At 36.5% G+C, this 25,762-nt stretch overlaps 1 protein-coding gene across 3 annotated transcripts; it reads right to left on the reverse strand.

Annotated features, from left to right (window-relative positions):
• Nucleotides 1–961: 961 nt before the first annotated feature.
• Nucleotides 962–25,697, reverse strand: LOC108751422 (mesocentin). 3 transcript variants are annotated; one of them, XM_018491618.1, is made up of 15 exons: nt 24,880–25,696; nt 11,469–11,648; nt 11,226–11,373; nt 10,841–11,135; nt 10,382–10,720; nt 10,129–10,301; nt 9,622–9,764; nt 8,796–8,882; nt 7,926–8,159; nt 3,889–7,428; nt 3,290–3,397; nt 2,990–3,100; nt 2,355–2,459; nt 1,641–1,847; nt 963–1,553 (listed from the first exon to the last, which is right to left on the reverse strand). In XM_018491618.1, exons 2-15 carry the CDS (start codon nt 11,625–11,627, stop codon nt 1,374–1,376), a joined length of 5,829 nt encoding a protein of 1,942 aa, XP_018347120.1. In that variant the 5' UTR covers nt 11,628–11,648; nt 24,880–25,696; the 3' UTR covers nt 963–1,373. The 3 variants fall into 3 exon arrangements, with proteins under 3 accessions (XP_018347121.1, XP_018347120.1, XP_018347122.1); XM_018491619.1 differs by lacking the exon at nt 8,796–8,882 and having other exon boundaries at nt 962–1,553; nt 24,880–25,697; XM_018491620.1 differs by lacking the exon at nt 2,355–2,459 and having other exon boundaries at nt 24,880–25,695.
• Nucleotides 25,698–25,762: the final 65 nt, after the last annotated feature.

Here is a 25,762-nt window from a genome sequence, read left to right on the forward strand (position 1 = left end):
TATGTAACACATTATATTCTGACTCTGTCACATAATGTTATGTAATAACCAGGGCCTGGACAGGATTAGTGCAAAATTCCCACGTCGCACGCGGAACAATTACTGCGTGCACTAGTCGAGATTGTCAATTCAGTGTCATCTGACTTTATCAAACACTCGATATACTCGTGCGTAGTTGGTGCTCGACGTTCGACACGGGAACTCGCACGAATATCCTCTAATAAGTAGCGCTCTAGTAATAACTGTTTGGAAAGCAAATATCGATTTCACAGATAGTTGAACTATACATATACCTTTTGCCGAGAAGCTTATCTTATTGCATTTAAGCATTACAACAGACAATATATAGTAGAACTATTTTGCTTAATTTTTATTTGATCTTACTTTCTATTGATTCATCTTTGAGAAGTCTTTTTTTCTTAACGGATCGATAAAATTATGTTTTATATATATATATATGTAACTCATTGCACAACGTGTTTTACTTGTTTCTTTATACGAATATTATGAATCAGAATATTTTGGTTACTGTTAACAACTTGTAATATATCACACTCAAAGATGAAACAGAGAAAGTAATGAGCTTTCATTAGAGGACAAAGGATTCCGATAAATCGAGAGGAATATGCTTTTAATAGATTTGGTTGACTATAAATATTTCGACATTAGTATCTTAATTTGGAATATTCTGGTATTATATTTTATTGCAAATTTTAAATAACTGTTGAATATATTAATTATTTCTTGTATGACTGTAATTTCTCTTTTTACTGTTATGAAATACTCAATTATCAAAACTTTTAAGTTGCAGGGCACCCCGTCTTTTATACATATATATTATATATAATTATCGCCATAACTATGTATAAATAGTTTATCCATTTGTTTACATACATACATAGCTATGTATACATTATATAATATTTATTTATTTATGTTCCGTGTATATAAATACACTTTCTTAATTATTTTAATATGAACACTGTAGTTTATAGTACGAGGTACCATTCTCTCTTCAAAAAGATTTCATCAATATTTCAACTATCAAACTCAATTTTCAATCGAGTTTAAGCTCGAATTATCGGGCAAGCCGTACAGAAATTTTCTTTGACTCTCTTACAAGAAAAGGTATAAAGCTTTATTGTTCCTTGCTTTATATTAACTTCATAAAATATTTAAAGACTTATTGACATTTTTTATAGCATATTTCAGTCTGATTCTTTTTATGATGCATTAAACAATGCATCCAATATATATAGTATGTATTGTAAATACCAATTTGTTTTTCTAGTCTCTAAGATTACGAATTGTTTGTGTTATTTATAGACCAAGAGTGCCCTTTTATGTATGTATGAAGGACAATCCTCCACTAATTACTGCGCCGTTTGTTGCTGTATTTCTATCTTTTCCACTGTCATATCTGGATTCATAGCAGTGGCCTCCTGTATCGCTTCTGCCAAAGCTCGATCGTGATCAATCGGATCACCATCCGATTGTATCGTTATCTTTTGTTCCACTCGCGTCTCAACTACACCATCTTTCTCCGTTTTATACTGTAAGACACAATCAGTATTTACTGAAGAATTATAGACATAGCCGCAAACAATATTAAAATCTGATTAAGATATAATGATACCAACCGTGATAGTCTCAACAGTACGGGTTTTACTAGATATAGTTTGCGTACTGACTATCTCTCCTGTGGCGCTATAGTTACCATCTTCACTTTCAAGCGCTACTTTTCTTGTTTCAGTTGCCACTACAGGTACTGTAGTTGTCGTTGTTACATTACTATCCGGTTCTCCAGTGTAAACGTGCTTCTCAGTTGCGATCACAGCTGGATCTCCCTGTATCAAAATTTAGTCAAAATTCTTTTACTATTAAGAACTCAACAATATATGGGACATAAAAATAATAAAGAGCAAGATATAAAATTAATAGATATTAAAATTTAAAATAAAAAAAAAGAATCGAGAAGACAAATTAATCTCATAATTTGATATATATCTATATATTGAGATACATTTATTCACATTTACACGAGAGAGAAAAGAAAAGAGATATTACATCTGTATTTTTAATCATTATGTCCAACGAAACGCGCTAAAGTTGTAGAACGTTTTTCGTACGCACTTTTACATTGTACAAAACAATGCAAAATACATTTAAAAAATATATAATATGAGCAAAAATACATATCTTAATGCAAATGCACCGCATTGGGTTAGCTGGCAAGGCAAAATGCTAAAATTTTTCGTGTGTATGAATACCTGTTGCCCGTTGTTCTAAATATGCGTTATCTTCCGCTCCGTATTAATAGAAGAAAATTTTGCGGCTGTTATTCGATAGATTACCTGATAATATTGATTGTAGAAAGCTTGTTGGTCATCGTCAAGATCAATTGGTGTACCCGAATCTCCACTGCTTGAGCTCGATGTACTTAGCCTTCGTGAGAACAGCTACGCCATGCAACGTGTTAACCAAGCCAGCAAAATTATTTACAAGAAATAAAAATAAAAAATAAAACAATTCCGAATGAGTATGAATAAATGATACTATTATTGTTAAATTAATGCTATTACAATTATATTTAATTGATTTAATCATAAATGAATAATATTTTAATGTGAACACAATTTATACATGTATAATATGAAGTGTTAAGATAAAGTACGACTTTCTAAACTGAAGACCTTCACAATATATTAATGTTTTATACACACACACGCGCGCGCATACACACACACACACACACACACACATTAATGTATATAATTATTTATACTTATATATGTATGAAGTGATCCCTTACATGTGCTACAATCCTATGCGAAATGATGATATGTATACAGCACAGTTATATGAAACGATAATATTTAAATGATAGATCAAAATCCAAATAATCCGTGTAGCAATTTACAAAAACGGTTACATGCTTCACCTATTAATTTCAAGCGTATCTTTCTCAAAAAGAGACAAGTGATATTACCTGTTCGCCGGAAAGCACATGACTCGTGGTTCGAACTTCTTGAGTTACTACACGTTGTTCCTGTCTCGTCGCACTAGTCGCGGTTGTATGCGCTACAGTTTTTTCCTCTACCTAATGTAAAAAATAAAGTACAGCAAATAATAATTAGGTAAAATTAAAGGAATGAGGAACACATGGAACATATAAATAAAAGTTTATCAAACTTCAAATATTTATCAACACTACTTTTATCATATACAGCACAAGCTTCGAATAATTTTTAACTCTACAAAAGAAACATTAATATAACTTATTACAAACCTGACTTGTCTTCTGATTCTTTTCAAGATCTTCATGCATCGTGGCGGTACGTGTAGTGACAGCTGTCGCTGTCATGTATGGAGTTCTACCATCATCTGGTGCCTCTGCCTAAATACAACTACCATGTGACTAAGATCTCAATACGTATATAACTAGTGTAAATAATAATTAGAAAATGTAATAAGTGTAAATTAATGAATAAGAAAATGATTTCTACGTATTGTATCACATTTTATGACATGAAATATCAACTAATAAACAACAAAGAAAGAGTTTATCATTTATATAAAATTATGTAAAAATGACAAGACAACTGCGAAATTTTAATTTCTTTGCTAACATTCATTCATAAAATTTTAAAGATTTGAGTTGCGTTCTAAACAGATCTATCATTCAATTTCATGCAATATATTAAAATAAATAAATAAAAGTATTTTATATTGGATAATAATTTAAAAAATTGTAATTTTTATATGTTAATTTATAAGCATGCAGGGTCTTATGTTTGTTCAATATGATGTGATGTTCAATTTTCAACGTATTAAGAGTGAATCGTTATGTATCTAAAGTTAATCTTTTATTCTTTTCAAGTGTATCACCTTATTGACGTGAGTAGAGACCGTAACTTGGCCTGTACCACCGGGTGTAAGATCCTCAATCTTTTCTTGAATATTTTGTGTCACACCTTCCTGATCCTTGACTACCGATTGCTTCGTTGTTGTTTTCACGATTGTCGGTATCACAGCTGGAATTACAAGTTTCTTTAATTTCGTAGAAGTAGATTTTGGTAGCTCTTGTAAGTCCTTTAGAATAGTCGTGCTGTCTATCGGTTGATCATTATTTCCATATATTACACCATCTTTCACATACGATTCATCCTCGTCGAAAAGTTCTTGATTGTAAGGTTTTCCGAATTTGTCGTATATCTTGCCGTCTTTAACGAAACCACCATCTGTTCCGAACGGTGCTTGTGCGATTGGTTTTCCATCCTTGTCACATACCAATCCTCTACGTACCATCGTGATTGTGATAGTCGTAAAGTGTTTATCAAGCGGTTTCCCAGTAGGCGCACAAATTATTCCATTCTTGACAACATTTCCCTCGGCATCAAAGTTTGCCTGTTTCACCGGTTTTCCAGTTTTATCTACTACAACACCCTGTATAACTTTCAAACCTTCCGGTCCAAATGCTTCCTGTGTTAGGGGCTGACCATTCGCATCGTAAACCTTGCCATTTTTTATGAAACTGCTTTCCGGTGGTAAGGTGGTTTCGTGAGAGAGAGGCTTTCCATTACGTCCATAAATCAAACCATCTTTAATAAAGTTACCATCTTGGCCATAAATATTTTGATTGAGATACCTTCCTGCATCATCATAAATCCTGCCGTTTTTAACCACGCTGCCCTCATTGTCAAAATTGCCATACCTTAAGGGTTTTCCATCATCATCGCAAACTAACCCGTAGCGAACGGAGGTAACAGTGATTATGGTCTGTTTTTTGTTCAATGGTTTTCCGTTTGGTCCATACAACAAACCGTTTTGTATGTAACTGCCATCATTGCTGAACGTGCCGTGATTGAGCAGTTTTCTATCCTTTCCATAAATGATCCCGTTTTCGATAAAGTTGCCTTCGATACCGAACGCGGCGTGATTTAAGGGTTTTCCATCCTTTCCATATAACTTACCCTCTTCGATATAGCTACCACCAGGTAATTCAGATCCCGCATTCAGTAATTGGCCTCCCCAGCCGTATGTAAGACCATCTCGAATGTAACATCCATCTGGCTTAAAAGCACCTTGTTTCAATAACTGTCCATTCTTGTCATAAACCACTCCATCTTGTATGTAGCATCTATCGGGTACTAATGAGGATAGATTTTTCGGATTTCCGTGATTATCCACGATTTTTCCGTTGTCGATTGCCATGTTATCTGGACCTTTATCGTCTTGAGTCAATGGCTTGCCGTCTCTTCCTATGATAATGCCATTCCGAATCGTATTACCGTCGGGACCAAATACACCCTGCAACATGATTCTGCCATCTTTACCGTAGACCAATCCACCTGCGACGTATGAACCATCGGATCCAAATGAATCTCTACTCAAGGGCTTTCCCGAATGATCGAATATTACACCATTGACGATAAAGCTATCCTCCGGTAAACTTGCATTCAAGTTCAGCAGTTTATTGTCACTACCGTAAATAAGACCATCTTTGATATAACTACCGTCCGGTTTAAAGAATGAGAACTTTAATAATTTACCCTCTTTGTTATATATCTTGCCGTCTTTAATAGCTGCACCTTCGGGTACCAGCGAATCTTGATTAAGGGGTTTTCCATTTTTCGCGTGAATGATACCTTTCTTTATGTAGCTTCCATTCGAACCGAATGATTCGTGCTTTACCGGTTTACCATCTTTTGCTAGAATCATGCCATCTTTCACTACAAATTCATCAGGGCCAAGAGTAGCATTTGACAATACTGTACCGTCCGAGTTGCGTAATGTACCTTCTTTGATTACAAGATCGTCGGGCTTAAAGAGACTTTGAAACAATGGCTTATTGATTCTGTTGTGCACTAAACCATCTTTGATGAAATGACCGTTGGCTATTAATGGAATTTGACTCATGAGTCTGCCGTCGTTTCCATGTATCACACCGTCTTTCACAAAACTACCATTAGATTTGTAAAATGCATGTTTAATAGGTTTGCCATCCTTACCGACAATTTTGCCATCCTTTAAGTGAGCACCGGTCGGTAGCAAAGATCCTTGGGTCAAAAATTTTCCATCTTTTGAATAAATTACGCCATCTTTCACGACAGAGCCATCGGAACTGAAAGAATCGTATTTGATCAGTTTACCGTCTTTCGAGTGAATCTTGCCCTCTGCGATGTAATGATCTTCGGGACCTAACTTGCCCGTATTAAGCAATTTTCCATCTCGTCCATGTATTAAGCCGTCGTAAACGAACGTATCGTCAGGTATAACTGCGATCTGATTCAAAGGCTTGCCTTCTTCGTTGCATACTATACCGGCAACTATGTATTTTCCATCTGTGTCATACGTTCCCTGAGTCATAGGTTTAGATTCCGACGTAAATATGAGACCCTCTTTCACGTATGTTCCGTCTGCACCTAATTGACAATGTTGAATCGGTTTGCCGTTCTTTAGTAATACTTTACCCTCTTTAACCACCGCATGATCCGGCCCGAGGAAAGACTGTTTCACCACTTCACCGTTTGGAGAGTAAATAATTCCATTCTTTATCGAATTTCTATCTGTACCTAATATTTCTTGATGGAAAGGTTTGTTATCTTTCCCAGTAATTACACCACTGCTGATATGAATTCCATGCGGTCCGAAATCTGCCTTCTTCAGTGGTTTATCGTCTTTTCCGCAAACTTTGCCATCTATTATTTTGCTACCATCTGGTCCAAGATGATTTTGATCTAGTGGTTTACCTTCTTTGGTATAAATAACACCGCCAATAATTCTCGAGCCATCGGGAAGAGGCAGAATATGATAATCTGGTTTGGATTCCACTGGTGCCGGTGGAATTATTACAGGCTGACCGATAGTATCTCCATGTTGACGTTCAGTAGTGATAAAAGCCGTTGTTAGATCCTCAATATCTCCTTTCACAGCATTCTTTTGCTGCTCTTTAAGACCAGCAGATTCCACATAATTGAGCCCTGGTGTCTTTAAACCTGGTGCTTGTTTGTCCGCTTCTTTCGTTTTTCTTTTCTCCACAGATTCTGCTACTTTCTTTTCTTCTCCCGGCGCATAGTTAAATGCTAATCCTGTAGCTTTCCGACTAGCTGAAGTAGGCGATGGTTGGTCCTGTATACCTGGCGACGCGGGTCGATCTTCGTACGTAAAACCAAGTGGAGTAAATGGCTTTTTTGTAGATGAAACTTCTGTTTCTTCGTAATCGTAAGGTTTCGTATAACCAGGAAGCTGAGATTTTGTAGGCTCTTGGATTTTATCTACTTTCTTATCAACTTCCTTTCCTTGTTTTTCCAATGTAGAAAGATTTGATTCGGCATCACTTTTATCCATGGATTCATCAAGTTCTTTGTTTTTTTTCTGTTTCTTATCCTTGTCCTTCTTGATAAACAGGAAACCGCCAACAGGACTCTTGGATAATACACAAAATACATGCAATACAAAATATACATGCTATACATAATATAAATAATATGTACACACACGCACGCACGCACGCACGCACACACACACATGTATGTATGTATGTATGTACGTATATCTCTAATAAACTTTTGTCACATTTAATAATATCTATATATATTAATGCAACTCTATTATTTCTGCAAAAATACAAACTAATGTCCGTGCAAACTATGCGGATGTATGTATTCAATTAAAAAATAATTACACATTCAGTAGAACATTCTTTCATATAACTATTGAAATTTGATGGAATACTTACTGAATTAAAATATTTAATAATAATAGTAATAATATATATAAAAATATAATATATATATATATAAATTCTAATCGTAAAAGTCACTTGTAAAAAAATATTTAAAAATTATATTTTTTCTAAACTATACACATCTATTTTTCATAAAAAGCAACAACGCGCGCATACGACACAATATGAAGCTTACCTTAATTTTTTCCTTCTTTTCTTTATCCACTTTTTCAGGGGTTTCTTTATCCTTCTTTTTTGATTCTTTTTTAGATGGTGATTTATCATCAATATTGTCAAGATGAGCATTGTCATTAATCAGATCAGTATTATTCAGATCATTGTGATTTTCCTTTTCGTTTTCATTCTGTTTATCCTTCTTCTTTTTTGATAGACCACCGGGCGGTAGGACAGCGATTCCTCCGACCGGTTTCTACAAGTAAATTTACCCAATCACACGTCGCTTCATGCAACAAGCATAAAGCTGCTACATTGCTAAAATAATACTAAAAAATAATACTAAAAATGTTTCAGAATAACTATTAACGATACAATGCATGCTTTATGGATTACGGTCTGCGCTCTCAAAATATGTATGTTATATAATTATCATAATTTGCATTAAAAATTTATTTCGTTACATTACACTAAATGTTTGCTTTATCTAATAATTTTTAATGCAACATTCAAATAGTATATTCTTATTAAATAACAGTCAATCGCTGAACTAAACTAATTTTATGTTTATCCCTAAGTTTATACCTAAAGTTTATTGAAATTCTCGACTTACAATAATCAACAGCAAAATAATCCTCTAAGGATTTTATCTACATGCTTATATTGCTAATATTGCTAAATGCTTAAATGAATAACTAACATCCCACATTGAGGCGATGGCCGTATACACATATATATATAAATAAGTTTTGCAAAAAATATAATATAAATAAAAAAAAACGTAGCAACATGCATTGGAAGAAACAAAACACCAAATGGTCACATACAAAAGACAACATTGATAAATATATAGAATTAATTAAACAATAATGTTCCAGGTAAAATTCTATACCTTTCTCCCACGATCTGCATCATATTCTCCTTCCAGGCTACTGGTACTGCTAGCTGATGTTGTTCCGGCACTTGTTTTTCGTGTGAGCTATCGGTGTTAGTTATGTGTCAGTTAATAATAGCAAAATATCGATGCTCCAAAGGAAAAAAAAAATTTTAACTTATGGACTTCCTGGCACATCTTTATGTAATTTTACTAACGTATCAAGTCTAATTTTATTCTTTTATGCCAAAGAATATGTGATTCACAACTCTATAATATGTGTTATATAATTATTATAAATTGCCATGCTTTTATTGCAACATTATATACTGGATCCGAATCAGTGTACAGTGTGCGTTAAAATTTATTGCAATATGCGTAGGTGAGTCAATAAATATATTGTATGTACAAAACACTACAAATATATCAATACAAAATTTATATATGTATAAACATGTGAAAAAAATATATCTACTGACTCACCCACGCATTGATGGAGAACGTGAGCCAATTGGTGTTCCGCGACTTCTCTGGTAGAAATTTTTGCAAGAATATTATATGCATATATATATATATTGCATTTTTTTATTTTATCATGAATGATTGTTATATCGCGTAAATCATAAATTATTTATTATAAATTACATTTTTTTGTAATTAAAAGATTAGTTTGAAAGCGTAGACCGCAGAGTTAAAAAATTACGACATATATATCGTTCATAAATTTTACTGTCACTCAAAAATCGGATTCACGTTCGCATGACGAGAATTCATGCATACTCTACACTCTAGGTTATTTTAAGTACAAAAGAAATACTCTCTAACGAACGCATAAATGCAATACCTTCTCTTTTTGTTTCTTGATTGGACTAGGCCGTCTGTCTATATGTTCTATATCATCAGGAAGCATTTCAGGCTCATAGCTCATAGTATGTCGTTTGCTTGGTTCGGAGCCATACGTTTCAACTGGTTTAGGCCCACCTAACGCTGTATAAGGCAGTCACACTACTTCAACATCTTAGTATAACAGATTTAAAGATATGATTATAAAAAGGCACTTGTGGTTCATATAATGGTTATTCTGAAAATATTTTACACAGAGTAAAACAATGCTCATAATAAATCGATATATTAATTTAGAAAAAAAAACCATTCCAATAATAAAAAGTCATGCTTGTGCATGCTTGGTCCTAACGAAAATGTTTTAAATCAGACATACTCCTGAATAAATGTATGATGTTCTATAGTAATAATTGTGGCAATTTAAATATCTACTAAGCCATCGTATTATTATTATGTCATACATTCATATTTTAAAATATCATCCACAAGTGATAAAAATTTTATTTACCATCCATGCTTCTGGACGTGAGTCGCCGACCACTCAGAGATCTCTCAAATTGTGGAGGTTGTCTATCAATAGGAGTCTTTTTCGTTTCATAGTGAGTTCTTCCAGAATATCGGAAACGAGACCCTAAATGTGGAATTAATCCCACTTTCTTTACAGGCTCCGGACTCATGAGTCTGTAAAAAAAAAAAAAACTTCTCACTTGATTGAGTTGTTTCGTAAACAAAAAAAAGCTAATTGTCTAATTATTATTTACCTGAAGAAAGTATGATGCTCCACACACACTTTCCATAATTTTTTCGCTGCTCTGTGATTAGCCAATTTGAAACCGATTGTAGATTCAAACTGTTCGAAGTCGCCCGGTCTGATTTTAATGTAAAAATTATGCCTTTTATAAGATATTTTTAATATCTTTGGCCAGGCAAACCTATTAATCCTTAAACGATCCCTATAAACAAGAAGACCCGAAGCGCATACACCTAACATTATATCAACACCTTCTGAGTCTTTCGCGGGATGAAGATCTACGCCATACATAGCTAATTTCTTTGCATTTTCGAGATAATGCAATTCTGCTTCGGCGGGTGTTTGACCTCTAAAAAAAATTACAAAAAAATTGATTTTGTTACATAATCGAACAACAAATACACTTTTTTTTTTCTTCATCATAATAGTCGAAAGAATAAAATCGTTTGCATGCATAAATAAAACTAACTTGTGTGTTTTATGCAAATCCATCACTTTTTCAATTAATTCAGGCGTTTGGTCGGGAGCAAATTTAAAATCTTTCAAGTACGTCCTTCCATGTATCTCAGAATCGTAATCTCCGACTTCTGATTGGACCAGATAGGAGCCCAGAAGAGCGTGTGTCACATAAGAACAAAGCAAACGCCCTGTAATAATATCGTTTCTGATCTGTAGGCATAATTGATAACGCGTAATATCTTCGTGCAATTGAGCTGGGTCTGGTGGGTAGAATTTCACTTCGAAATTAAATTTCCATGGTTCACCTAAAAATATACATTAATGTTAGAAGAAACTTCTCGATACATATATAATACTATTATATTTGTTATAATTTCATAATGGTTTCCACGTACTTTTAACAAATTTCGTGATCCTCTTATGAAGATCCAACCAATTACGCGGATCGTGTCTGTCTTCGTAGATAAGACCAAAATAATCTTTCTCCAGCAGATTCATGCTTTGACAAATCATGTCGAGAAGTTCTTGGCCCCTCGCCTTCCTCTGCAATCCAATATTTAACATCTCTCAACGTCAAGTAAATAAAATATAATTTAACTTATATGTACACGCATAGACTAAATCCTTCTACGACTTACATCGATGTAGAAATCCTTTACAGTACCGTCAAGGAGGGTAATTTTGGCAAGAGCCATCTTTCCCCTGCTAACTGGGCTTTTTGTGGGCGAGTTCGTCCCAGTCCCATTCTCCGCCGTTGCTTCCGTTGGAGCATTAGTGGTTTTCTGTTCTTCCGGCATGTTTTCGTTCTATTCGTATACCTACAATCAAAAATCAATCAAAAATATATCAGTCTTATCTAATATTCAAACTAAAGAATTTTTATGTATATCTCGTAATTTAGATTTGTCGATGAGAGAACCATCTTGAGTCACGCAAGCAACACAGACTCTTTTCGGCTCTCTTTTCACAATACGAAGGAACAATCGTTGCCCCAGAAAAGATATCAAAATTTACAAAATTATCGGAAGAGAACGTCGTCTGCATGACTTATCTCGAGACTATTCTGCGATTGCGATCTCCATTGCGACGTTGTCGGTAGAGTGGAGAAGGTCGCGTGTCGCGATGTGGTATATCTCATTATAGATCCCGTCTAGACGACCTGAGGGTATCACGCGGTGAAATAATCAATATTTCCCGAGGGTTCGCAAGTCCAAGTGTCTCGCGGTGCACCCGCCAGTCGCGATTTCGTTATTAATGAAGAACGAAGATACATAGTCGTTGCTCCAAGGTTCGTCGAACCTCGAGTGTGTAGGGTAGGCATCCTTGAACTTGGCAAGAATGAATAGAGTGACAAGGGTATGTGTACATATCGATTGCATATAGGCGTATCATTCGTCTCTAGATAAAAGCAACGTATAATTCTATACATAACTCGCGTTTGCTTTAAATATTACATAAAAGATAAAAATAAAAATAACAAGAGTAAAGTTATTCATTCAACGAAAGACTTTACGGTTATAATATTACTGTACATAACGATAAAAATCTTCGTCCGTATAATGTGAACGTTTGTTTCTCATATATTCCTCTGATACGTTAATATTTATAAAAGTTCTTAAATATAATACATTATATAAAGTAGCTGATGATACTTTGGAGATTTTGCAGATGAATTGATGCGCGTCGCGTAAGTGTGCCGCAGGTCTACTCACCCCTCTCTTCAGAATTACAAATTGCACATACGCAATTAAAGCTTTCTGTCTTCTGCGAAATGACACTCATGATGCGACTGTCGATGAGATTTCTCGAAAATGTACTAACAAAGACAAAAAAAATCTATCGAGCCATTCTTTGATTTTAATTCGAAAAATTGCTATTCAAATCAATTTATCAGATGTATTCTTGGACCGCAAAAAAAGAGGGAAGAGACAATGTTACAATATTATATATTTTATAGCATGTGCGAAATACGCAACGTAACTACTAGTGTAATTATAGAAAAGGTTTAAGACAAAGATTCTGTGTAAAAAAAGGAGCTTTAAAGCAGCGCTATGTAAGAGCAGCGACCCTGACCGACACGCTTCGTAGATTGCAGAATTTGCATCATGTTGCCTGCAACTCGAGCCGAGCGTAATCGCGGCCTCATTCGACAGCATTGGACAAATAGTAATTCAGACACAATTGTACGGAATCAATGCCGCAGAAAATGATTGTCGTTAACATTCTGAAGCTCCCGGAGGGAGCCTTTAAGAGCTTCGTAAACTGGCTAATAAGAGTTAGGTCAATGAAGTGACGATTTCTGATTTGCCACTCAATTCGCGTAGCAAGTAAAACACATTGAAGGCGAAATTTAAATGAAAAAAAATCCGAAACACACACGCGCGCGCACACATACCCGTAGACGGCTATCGATTTCAATTTGAAAAAAGCGGAACAGTTAAAAAACGTTCATCTTTTTGAAATAAAAAATATCTCTGTGATTCTTTTAGCACGAAATTATCAACGATCATGACAAGCCTCTTGCTGATTAGATAACGTAACAACTCTACACTATTTTTACTACGGTCCGGTGATTCGGCGATTGGGTAAAGGCGATTAACAAGCGCGAGTCACGAGTCACAACGATAAAAAGCACTCAAAAATAGCACGATAGAAAAAAAAAAGAAAGAAAGGTAATAATAATACCTTTATTGGCAATTTTAAGCAAGTGTGTAACTCGCTTCGATAAAAATCTGCTGCAGCAGAGCATGCGCACCGAGTATTTGTAGGGCGTTTTTATGAGAATCGCAATTAATTCAAGCGCGCGAGATTTATTGTTGATGATTATTGTTCGGTTTTCATTCTACAGTTTCGCGATTCTTCCACGTTCAATCTTCCATCGAATAAAGTTAATGCTGCCCTGTATATGTTTCACTGAAATTTTACTGGAGTTTTTACGTAACCGCGGGAGAAGTGATGTTAGTTTCAATTGCACGTTACATGTGCTATTTGCAGTTTAAGAGAGAATTAAGCAGGAATCAGGCGATCCTCCCATGAAATGCCGAAACATATTTTAATTCGCGTCGAATTAGGACGAGGTTCTTTCGTTCAGACGACCGGTCGGCGGTATGCGAATTCGACGGGAGGAAAGGAGTGCCGTCATCGCTGGAAGCGGACGCCCATTATACACATGTTCTTTACTGGATTGATGAGGTAATACTGGCGATTACTTTTGTCGCGATGATGACGCGACGGTAGTAACGACGGTATACACACGCATGCAGATCGCACGTACATTATTCCGCACGATGGAAACTTGGAAACCAGTATCTATTTCATGGACACGTGAATTTATCTCTTGAATGTGTCTCTTTTAACAATCTATTAATGAATTTATCTTGAAACACTTACAATATAATAGGCGCTTATCGCACTATTTTTACGATGTCTTCTATATCAGTATTAATTAATAATATCAGTATTTATTATAGATTGCATGAGAGGGAATCTCCATTGGTACGTAATGTATATAAAATAAATCGTGAGACACAAGACTCACTTCAGCAATATTCCTTTGGCGATTTGAAATTGCTGAAATTGAATTATTACTTGCTACAAAAGTGTAAAGCTCAATTGAAGGTCGTTTAGTTTTCTTAATTTTCAATATGAAACAACTTGATAATTCCTAAAGTAAAACCTTATTTTATTTGTAAATAATTTTATACTTTTTCTTTTGTAAAAATTCTAGCTCGATACATCTCACATCTTCTTATACTCGTATATCTTATTTGAAAATGTTGGGAAAATTTTATTTTACGGAAATGAAGGATACAAAATTTTGTTCTGTATCGTCAATTAAGAGAATTTCGCCGCTCGTGTCTGACGAGGCATGAATTCTTTCATTAAGACGGTGTCGCCAAAGGACAGGCACGGAAGCTGACGAAGAGAAACGCATTGTGCGTGTGCGCGTAGGCGTGTGCCAGGGATCACGCGAACGACCCCTCTCATTCACAATCAGCCCTTTGACACACACGTCTGAACCTGAAACCCACGCGATACGCACTCGAGCAGGATACGAAAAAAGCTGACCGAAATTCAATTAATACTTAACTTAACAATATTCAATTCTGATTTCTGCATTTTTACCGTAAAATATCACATACTTTTTATACTTACGTATCAGGAAGAAATAAGAATCTTATTGAAATAGATATACACTTTATAGATATACACTTTAGTTTTAAATATTAAATTGGTAACTTGAAATTAACGTTGTTTGTATAAAATAGAACAATTATATGCACATCATGTATGTATGAAGATAATCTTGAATAAATTCATATATATCTATATGATCTATATGCCCTATGGAATAAAACTAGCGACACGTGAAAATAAGGATACAAATCATCCAGTATATGAGGCTCAAAGTAAGATGTGAAAGATCATTTTTTACAAGTTTTTTTTTTGGGGGGGATTTTTGTCCTGCTGTGCGACGGCTCATAAAATAGAAGCCTGAGGACGAAAAGGAGATTTAAAGATCCGGTTTCATGAAGGCAGCGCAAAAAGGGTCGGAGTCTTTTCATAGGTCTCTTTAAAATTTAAAAGGCCAAATGAGGGCCCGACCGGCTTACTGCTATCTCGGAAGTAACTGGTAACTCAACCTTACTCTGGCTACTCCAGTTTCATTTATCCCTCTTCACAGATGTCTTTTAAAATTATCATCCGACAACATCGACTCATTTTTCTTGAATCGAAACAATAAATTTCTCAATCGTTCCAAATCGCTTTCTATTAACAAAATTATTTCTTTCAATCAATTGACATTTTAACGCCAGATATGAATGCAATTATATTTCCCGCGATACAAGAAGCAAACAGGAAATGATCGCCATCGCAACACAAGGGCGACGCGGAAGGGGTTCGATGAGAGGGTGAAATTACTGGAGGGTGGCCAACAATAACGACTTCTGCGAAACGTGCTTTACAACCGACTACGCGATCCTGCCAACTGATAGCAATGGGAAGATAAGAGTACACAGCTGAAACATAGCTAAAGGAACGTGCTTTTAGCGCGTTTCTTTTTTTTATAAAAGAGACAAAGAAAAAAGTATAAAGACATATCGCAATTGATATCGTCAGACAGGTAAATGGTAGAATTGGGATGATAGATGATTATAGATTTAAAAGAAGGTAGAGAAAGTAAAAATAATAGAGTGTTGATTAATCGCAAAAGAAGTAAGAACGAAAAAGTACGAGTAAAAATAACAAATGACTTGCAAATAACGATCAAAAGACACTATCTCTGTCGTGCGTTTGTAGGAGACTAAATGTAGACATCCTCTTTTTCCGTCATGGATTTGAAAAAGCAATCCTTATCGCGCCTCAGGCTCGCGAGAAAAATTCCACGCTTTTTCATCCATCACACAGCTGACCAACCCTTTTCTTTCGCATGAAACAAACTGGTCTCTCTGTAATGAGATTTTTTTCAAGTCCATAGCGTATTCCACAAGGGAGAAATAACGGGGATAGTGAAAACACATAAACGTTTCTTTGAACCACGAAATTAAAACATGAAAGGGATCCTATACTAATGATTCTTGCCGACGCATTTCAATTTTCCTCCGCTGTTTTTTCAACTTTTTAGCACAGGACTAGATAATCGTGCTAAATAATTGTATTTTTAGACAATGTATGTATAATAATATAAATATCTACTTTTTAAAATATTTTTGTATATTCATAACAATATTTTTCAATCATACATTATGTCTTCAATCATGTATCATGTTATGTCTTATTATCAAGTTATCGATAAACGTAATCCATGGAACGTTTTGCATGTCACAAATATTTCCCGATAAAATAGCGATATCGAATTATTCATAAAATATAATAAACATAACTCTGCGACATTAACCTAGTTTTTCGAAGTACAGATTTTATAACGTAAGGAAAAGTATGTTGAATAAGTAATATCTCGCATCGTATATCTCTGTATTAAACAGAAGACCTTTCTTTTTAGGAATTCGCGTGCACATCATTATATGCGCAGAACATATTTGATCAATAAGATAGCTGGACTATTTTAACCAAAGCGTACGCTAAAATTAGAAAAGATTTAAAGGATACGTAAATAACAGCTTCGGCATCACTAGAGAAACTAAAAAAATATTAACAATGCTAAAAAATCATTAAATTTTACATAAACTTCTAAAAAAATACATTCGTAAAATATTTAAATGCATATATATTTGCAAATATATGTATAAAAATTGTTTAGATAACATCGTAAATTGTGGAATAAAGGAGTAAAGTTTTCTTTTTACTTTATTACTTTGTGTATATTGATAGCTGTCAATCGCCCTGTAATTTTCATTTGTTTATATATATTATATATATTCACACAAGAAAAACTATTAAAGTTATTTTTTTTTGAAAAATATAACAACTGATAGAACAATGTTAAAAACGATTAACACATGGCCTCGCGTTTTAGCCTTGGATACCACTGCTGATAAATCAAGTATGTTTTTCTTAGACGCTACGGCGAAACATTACTGTGTATATTTGTGTGCGCGTTTTAAAAGTAGACGGGCGGGTTAAAAAACGAAGAGACCAATGAAAAAATACGAACGATACAGTACACTTTAATCACGTCACACGCAAGCACGCATGACTCACATCGTCGAAGAGATACGTACGTGCATGCGTATGACGCGTAATTTATAATAATTACGGGGGCGTACCCATATTGTATCGACGTTCAACGAAAGCCGAGAGTATTATTGCGGAGAATATGCTTCATCCTGCAACGTAATAGATCGCTGCAGTTTTATATAATATTATAACATAGCAGAATTACTTATATCATACATTTTTAATTCTCACATTTATCAAACAAAACTTTAAATTCTTTAAAATATTTATATAGATCAGATTACAAAACAATTATACATGCTTCAATATTTCATTAATTTCTAAAAAATATAAAGAGTCTTTTAAAGATTTCATTTACTTTACTTTTAGTATTTAATTCATGATCAATTCATTGCTAATATACCTGCTTTACTATCGCCTTCTCGCATTCAAGAAAATAAGACATTCTCTCTTATATCTATTATCTCAAGTCCGCACCTAAGATTCTACGAGATTCTAGATGGAAAAAATTAACGCGAGCACAAACCTTAAAAGCGCGTTATCGCGTTGCATCGCGTTTTTTTTTTTGTTATCACGTCCGACCTGCTTTGTTTCAGAACGCATTTATCTGATTTGTCCCGTTGTACAAATCTAAGGAAACCGCCAAGCGGTAAAAGAAACGTCTCGCATCCCTGATTTTACGCTTCTTCAGTGGAAATGAAAGTGCGAGATTGCCACGGACTATGAAAACGCGAGTCATGTGTCAAAAGTCAATGGTAGAAGATAAAAAAAAAGAAGGGATCATCGTACGCTGGAACAACCACGATGCGATTTGAGATGGGGTTTCGCAGCCCAAGTGAAGTGCGTAAAGTAAGATTAAACGTGCCATGAAAGCATAACAAAAAAATAAATCAGAATAGATGTAAATTTATACTCGAATAATTTTTTCAGAAATCTTTTATAATAATTTTTTAGAAACCTTTATAAGAAACATAGAAACCAATTCTAAAATTTACACAATTGTACTTATCTTACATTGTCAGTATAGTGTATATAATATGACTATATAATATATTGCATAAATAATAAAGAATTTGCAGTGTTGTTAACATATAAATTTACTATTTTACTATTGCGTTTTTTCCAGAACAGAAATTTATAGTTAGTCTGAGAGATTGTTTCTTAAACGAGACAATAATGTCCGTGTAAAAAGCTGAATAAAAAGCTGAGTAAAAAAACTGAAAAGAGAGATATAATTGATTATTATATAATTGAATTGTTATTATAAAATAAAAAGATACATGCTATAGCAAAAAAGAATGATAGAGATCGAAAACGTAGCTCTGTGTGCAAGGATTAACATCAGTGCAAGTTCATTGTATAGCCGGTAGTCAGTGTCAGGTAGTGGCGATAGTGCCACGTAGTGAACGTGACCACGCCTTATTGGCGTTCACCTTTCAAGTATCCGAGTCTGGTTAGACGTCTCATCGTCACCATTTCCGCCGGAGATGCTTGTCACACAGCTACATGATTAATCAAACTTGAATGGCATACTTAACGAATGAAGTATTTAATAGATTATAAATTATGTCACTTTGAAAAAAGATATAACGTCAGTTAACTGACGTTACATCTTGTTTCAAAGTGATATAATTTTAGTAAAAATTTAAGACTAAAATGAAGAGAATTAAGATATTCGCCCAACGTAAAACACAGCTTAACGCTTTATTAATGCATTAAGATCTGATTCCGACACCGCGAATTTGAAAAATTTTCGCAATTAAAATTGCTGCGTACACGGTAAACATTTTCATTTAATTAAAAAAAAAAAAAAAAAAGTAAAATAATTACAATTTTAATGCTAGGAAATTCTAGTAAACCATGTCGAATTCCCGTTCTAACAGATCTAGATTTCTCGTCAAAATAATGCAAGAGTTCACTGACCTGTACGCTATGCTAATCGCAGTGATTAATTGCATAACATGAAACGTCATGTACTTGATAATTTTATTCAATAGAGTTATAAGTAACTTTATTTTAAAAGATTAAAAAGATTTAAAACTATGTCCATCATATCTCATCTCGAATAAAAATAATTTAGGAACAAAATGAAGGAAACTGAACGGTCTGCGATTTCGCAATATCTTCATAATGCAATACGATTGCACGACAAAGCAATTTGGCTGAAAATGTAGTCGATAAAGATCGGTAATTCGATTAATATGCATACCGGCGATGGTAGTTGTTGCATTAAGCGTGCCTAGCACGATATATAGTAATCAAGTGAAGCAATATATTGTCGAAGCGAGCCCGCCCGCACGATGCATCGCAAAACTATGGCGAACAGTTATATCGAAAGTCTAAAAACAGGGTGCTAGCTGCGCACATAGGTCTTATCAGTGTGTATTACCATATTCTACGACAATCGAATAATTACAGTACCCTCATTACGCATTACCGAGCACCCACGCTCACAAAAGAGCGGAGAACCGTTGGATCACGGTATAGCGTAAACGATATTACTGGAATGTTATTATGTTCATGTGACAATTGTATTCAATGTCATCCCATACGTTATACACGTACGGTATCCGAGCGAATACTAATAGTCGTGCGCCCGATTCCACGTCTCCCTCTCAGCCACTCTCAGCTGCACGATATCAGATTCCTTTCAATTCAAATGACGTCACCGTGTTCGCACACGTTTGCATCTGGAGAATCGCCGACGCCGACGCCGACGCCGACGCCGACGATCTTTCTCGGCGCAAGAACAACTATACGGTACGATACTCGTGTTTATGACGCGTGCATTCATCTTGATCGCGCTCAGAGTACAAGGCGTATGAATAGCTCGCCTACGCGAGATGCACCGATAACGATCAAAAAGCATGGCAAATGAATTTTCCTCTGTTCTTTTTACGTCGCGATCGATTCCACCGATAAATCCGAGAGACGGCTCATCGTTAATGATTTTAATGTTTTTCATGTTAAACATGAAAAACATGCTGTCACTTTTTCCAACGTGATAAAGGATGCATTAATCAAATAGCGATTAATGCAATTTTAGCGTTAAACTCTAAGAATGCGAAGGAATGTATTAATGCCAAGGTCGACGATTTCGCGACAGTGAAAGTAATTGTGTGATTTCTTTGAGGAATGGATCAGAAAGTTTTCCCATGGCTTAAAAGTCTCTTTTGAGTCGTAATAAAATACGACGGCGACAAAGCGTTTCCATGCCTAGAACAAAATAATTAAACAGAAGAGACATCTGCGATAACGAAAACGATTGAACGTACTCGTTGAAATTGTGCGAAAACAGGCTTCAAAAAAGTCTAGAAAACTCGACGTTACCGTTTGCTTCCGGCTGCTCCCTCGACGTGAACGCTTGCATGCGTCAATGTATGCCCCGCGTGCAGTCGTGCACACGCGTGTACGTTCACGAACTTGTGACACGAGTACCGGTAGCCAGCAGTCTCACGGACAAGATGTAACGGCAATATCGTGTCGTGACTGGTCGTGACGTCCTGGCGAAAACTGTGTCGAGAATTACGACTTGAGATTGAGATGTCTCCTCACAATTCGCATCCCTTGCCAGAGGTCTGTTTTCTGTGGATGAACTAGTGTACACACTCTTGGAACTTAAAGTGAGAAAGGTATATATATTTGATATTTTTGTTGAAAGAGAGTTCTAAGGCAGGAACAGAAAACAGACCACATGTTTCTTCAAAACAAATAACAAATTGCTGGGAAAGGTGAATGAAATTAAAATTCAGGGTCTTTATATAATAGATACACAAGTATCTGCTGAAACTTTGGAGAAAATTCTTTGGAATTTTTCAGTCAAAGTTACAGCATGTTTTTAAATATTACAGAAACTTAAATTTTTCTTAAATTCTTCTTTCCCGATTGTGAAAATAAAAATAAAAATAAAAATAAAACTTTCTCGCCAAACAAGATGAAAGTCTTTGAAGAAATAATTCTTCAAATTGTGATAAAATTCTTGGAGAAGATTCAAGATTTCAAGATTTTCTCAAATAATGACTGTAAACTTTGCTAGCTTTCTCCAGTGTGCACATACGAGAGTACATTAATCATACATTTTTCAATAGGAGATGGAGAGAGATGTAGCTAAAATTATTATATGTACGCAGCCTGAATGATGCGTCTTTCGAAAATAGTGCTTTACAGCAGAACGCATAATTGACCCAATTGAACCGGTACGTAGTTGTTTATGGAAAGATATGACCAAATATCTTGGCTTCTCGCCAAGGTTAGCACTAATTCCTACATTCTGTGAAGATTGGAAATCATGGACACAACTAGTATCGCTCGTCGCTTTCGTCGTTCCACGTTTTTATGTTTGAATCAACGATTTTCGAATGAGAGAAAAATGGCTCGAAAATATTATATCTTGAACGTAGCAAAAAGACGTAACGCAAGTTAAATATAAAAATCAATAAGATCTTAGATAATAATATTGATTTGAAAGACGGGTATATTTATAAGCTCTATAATATGTTTAATTAATGTCAATTATATACAATTTTTACCCTGTTAAAAGTTAATCTGCAGCGTGTCTCATCACATTTAAACGCGATCGCAACGAGCCGTTTGAGAAAAATCATTGTATATGTATGATCCGATTATACAAAAATCCTGTTCACCGACTTCACGGTTAACCGCTGGTATATTCGCATCTTATTAAGAGCAAAGGTTATAACGTGAAAAGACAGAAATAAAAATGTAGAATACGATGTTAGAATTATATATCAAGCGCATCGTGCTCGAAGAGTAGTTTATATACTGTACCATGTAGAAAGTATCGAATGCGCGTGGCACACTATCGAGAAGCATTTTTGCCCTCAGAGTCGATCACTGAAACCGGAACGACGCGACGCGACGCGACGCGACGCCGACGCACGGCAGAGTGGCGCGGGCGCGGCGGTGTCGGTGAAACGGCCGGAAACTGGAGGCAGAGCTCGACGTAGTCGTGCTTCGTTAAAGCTTGAAATCGCATTAGCATCGACGTTTTCACGCAAGGGAATCAAAGCGAGAACCGATGAGATATCCAAGTTGCACGAGCCTCCAAATGAACTGTAGGAATTAGTAAACTGAATTGTTAAAGAGAGAGTATCTGAAAGCCTAATCCCGATCGAATAAGATACTCATGATATATCTTATACATCGGGGAGATCTATCTGCTGTAATAATTATTTATAGCCACGTCAGGTTTAAAATAAAGCGTGCGATACTTTTTCCTAGTCGACGAGATTCGTGTCACGAGCTAACGAGCGGCGATCATTGTGTCATGTTGCTGCTTGGGAAATTTGTCGTCGTTGACGTTGTTCCCCGTAGTTTCTGGTATACGTTGCAAGTTACAAATCGCAAGTTACAGGTCGTATCTAGATGGGCAATTGCGTTTTTTTTAGGTCAAAGTTGTGTAGACAATATCTTCGTCAATAATGAATGAAATTTAAATGTAAAAAAAGGGTTTTAAAACTTGAAATCTCTACTTTTAAAAACTTACCACGTTTTTTAAGTTTATATTGTACAATATAAGTTTGGTAATTTTTACATATATGTATATATATATATATTATGTGTGTATATATATAAAACTATCAGAAACTACGAGCTGAAAAAGACGGAAAATTTTCTTCTCACTTTGTGAATTTGTAACGTGCCCAAAACAAATTTGAGAAAATTTTCGACTACCTATCGTGAAAGCTTGATATTTTCCTTACAAAATCGTTTTTTAAAATTATTCCTACGATTTTTGGTTACTGAGTTAATTTAAAAAAAAGATTCTTAAAACTGAAACTTTACTCTATCAAGATATATTTATATTGATTAGTAAGAAAATAATTGCGGTTTTTACTGATAGATACCTTTTAAAAAAACGCAATTACTTTCTTGCTAACTCAATAGAAGCGTTTTTTGTTGTTGGCAACAATTCCGTCGTTCATTGTCCATCATTCTCTCGTCCGTTCATTGACGTTTCAAGCGCAATTGAACGTAACGGCACGATCGCGTCAAAAGTATCGACTTTCCCGACGAAAGATTAAATCAAATTTCACGCACGCCTGTAATTCCTAGTTTCCAAACTCTCGTCTGACGAAGATCGCCTGAAATGAGAATTTGAGAAAGTAATTTTTCTTTCAAATTTGTCACGAAACGAAACGAATGCGAAGCTCTGGCTGAGAGAGAGACTTACTTCATACTTGGAGCATTCGACCTTGGTGCGTCATCGCGTCGCTGCCGCTCACGCACTGTCTCTTCCATTGGGACACCCGGTAGATAGGTGTATATATACGATATCCCCGTAACCGATCTGTACCATCGACGCTCGATACCTGTCCCGGCTATATGACGACGCCTCGTAATCCGCGCTTCCTTTAGTTATATGTTACTACCACTTGCGTATCACGCAATAGCGTGGCGTGGCTTGGCTTGGCTTGGCTTGGCTTGGCTTGGTTTGGCTTGAATTGGCTTGGCTTGGCTTGGCTTGATTTGGCTTGAATTGGCTTGGCTTGGCTTGGTTTGGCGTAGAAAGCAATGCGATCAACTCTTCGAGTTGATCGTATCCTCTCTATGCATATTATTCACATAAACGAGTGTTATGTACTTGTGAACTATTCATGTGTCGCAGTTGAACATTGTTAGAGAAAGGTGCACGCGGTGAAATTTCAAGCCTCGCCGTCTCCGAACAGATCGATGCACGTCCTGCATGTAAGCCTGCACCCGGCACCCCGACGACATATGCAGCCAGCACCGCTGCCGGCTTGCCTCGTCACTCACAATAGTTTTTTCGCACCCCACGTTTCATCGCTTTCCCCTCATGATACTTAAATGCACTCGTCCGGAATCGCAATTCTATTCGGAGGTGAGGATTTCGCAGTGAGACGAGACGAGACGAGGCGAAGCGAGGGGAGGGTCGAAAGAAAACGGTCGTCGATACGAAATGAGTGTGCTCGGTGTCCAAGATGGAACTGTCATTTGTCGAGAGTCGCTTTAGGACATACAACATACGATAAAACATATCGTTCAAGCTTACGTTCGGTTTTACTTAATTTTCTGACAAGATACCTAACAGCATCTTAATAAGTATCTTAACAGTATCGGGCGCGCGTTAATGAGATCACGAATTATTAAATTTATTACTGCGCCTAATAGTAGTAAAATTTTCGGTCTACTTACTATACGTAATTTGGCATGGAAACAAAAACACCTGAACACTCTTTGATATACAATTGTCAGACAATTAGACCTCGTATACCGACGCAATCGAGAATCGTCGGGCGTTCGATCGGGCTGTGATCGCTCCGATGTCACCGATGCCTCCGATTCCGCGGAACCGCGGAACCACCGTGCCGGCGACGGGACGGGACGGGACGAGCGATCACTGGCGATATCGGCAAGTAGCACACTTACCTGCGAAAGCAGCCTTCGCCGTGTACGACGCACCAGCGTGAGGAAGCGCGGAACGCGCGGCGAACAATGACACGGGCGATCGACGTGAGGGGGCGGGAGGAAACAGGGCTTGGTTCACCGATCCTCCTTCCTCGAACGGCGAACCTCGAACGGCGAACCACGAAGCGGTAAGCGGAGTCGAAGCGTCAAGCGAGAGACAGGCGACACCAGACCAGCTGCGCTGTAGCGTAGCCTGCGTAGCGTAACCGCGTAACGCACGTAACACGTACAAACAATTGTATCTCTCTCTCTCTCTCTCTCGCAGTTAATTCGACTGTCGACAGGTCCGTTCGGCGGGTGGTCCTCTCACGAGACGACGCCGTACAGGACGGGAACCACGGCCCTTGTTATCCGCGCCATTTTCAAATAGTCCTTGGAGAGAGAGAGAGCCGAGAACGGCGGCGATGTTGAGAAATTGCGTATCGCGAATCGCGATGCGGACGCCGCCCCGGTCACGCCGCGACAAATTCCTCGTCTCCCACTTTTCGTTTCTCCTCGCTTTCCGTCTTCCTCCTAGATATTATTTCACCGCACGAATGCCGCGAATAATCGCGAGACGACAGACGGATCAGCCGGTAGTCGGAATACCACTACGGCCACTGTCGGCACTGCCCTCGACTCACTCGACTCGACGTTTTCTATCTAATTTCTACGCGCACCCGCCGTCATGGCCGACTGCGACTAGGAAAAACGGAGTTTCTCTCGTGACGCAATCGAATAAGCACGCCCCGTTTCATCTGCATTTTCTCCGTCAGGCGGCGCCACGGCCACGCAGTCGATAATCGACCATCGACAATCGGTAATGTTGATCGCGAATTATGTTTTATCCAAGGAATACAAAGTC

The sequence above is a fragment of the Trachymyrmex septentrionalis genome, unplaced genomic scaffold (assembly GCF_001594115.1).
Source record: "Trachymyrmex septentrionalis isolate Tsep2-gDNA-1 unplaced genomic scaffold, Tsep1.0 scaffold44, whole genome shotgun sequence".
Lineage (NCBI taxonomy): Eukaryota > Metazoa > Arthropoda > Insecta > Hymenoptera > Formicidae > Trachymyrmex > Trachymyrmex septentrionalis.

Coding starts and splice junctions, on each gene's coding strand:
- LOC108751422 (XM_018491618.1), bottom strand. CDS start 11,627: ATGCCGGAAGAACAGAAAACCACTAATGCTCCAACGGAAGCAACGGCG. Junction 7,429..7,925: donor AAAAGAAGGAAAAAATTAAG/GTAAGCTTCATA, acceptor GTATTATCCAAG/AGTCCTGTTGGCGGTTTCCT. Junction 2,460..2,989: donor ATGTGCTTTCCGGCGAACAG/GTAATATCACTT, acceptor TGCATGGCGTAG/CTGTTCTCACGAAGGCTAAG.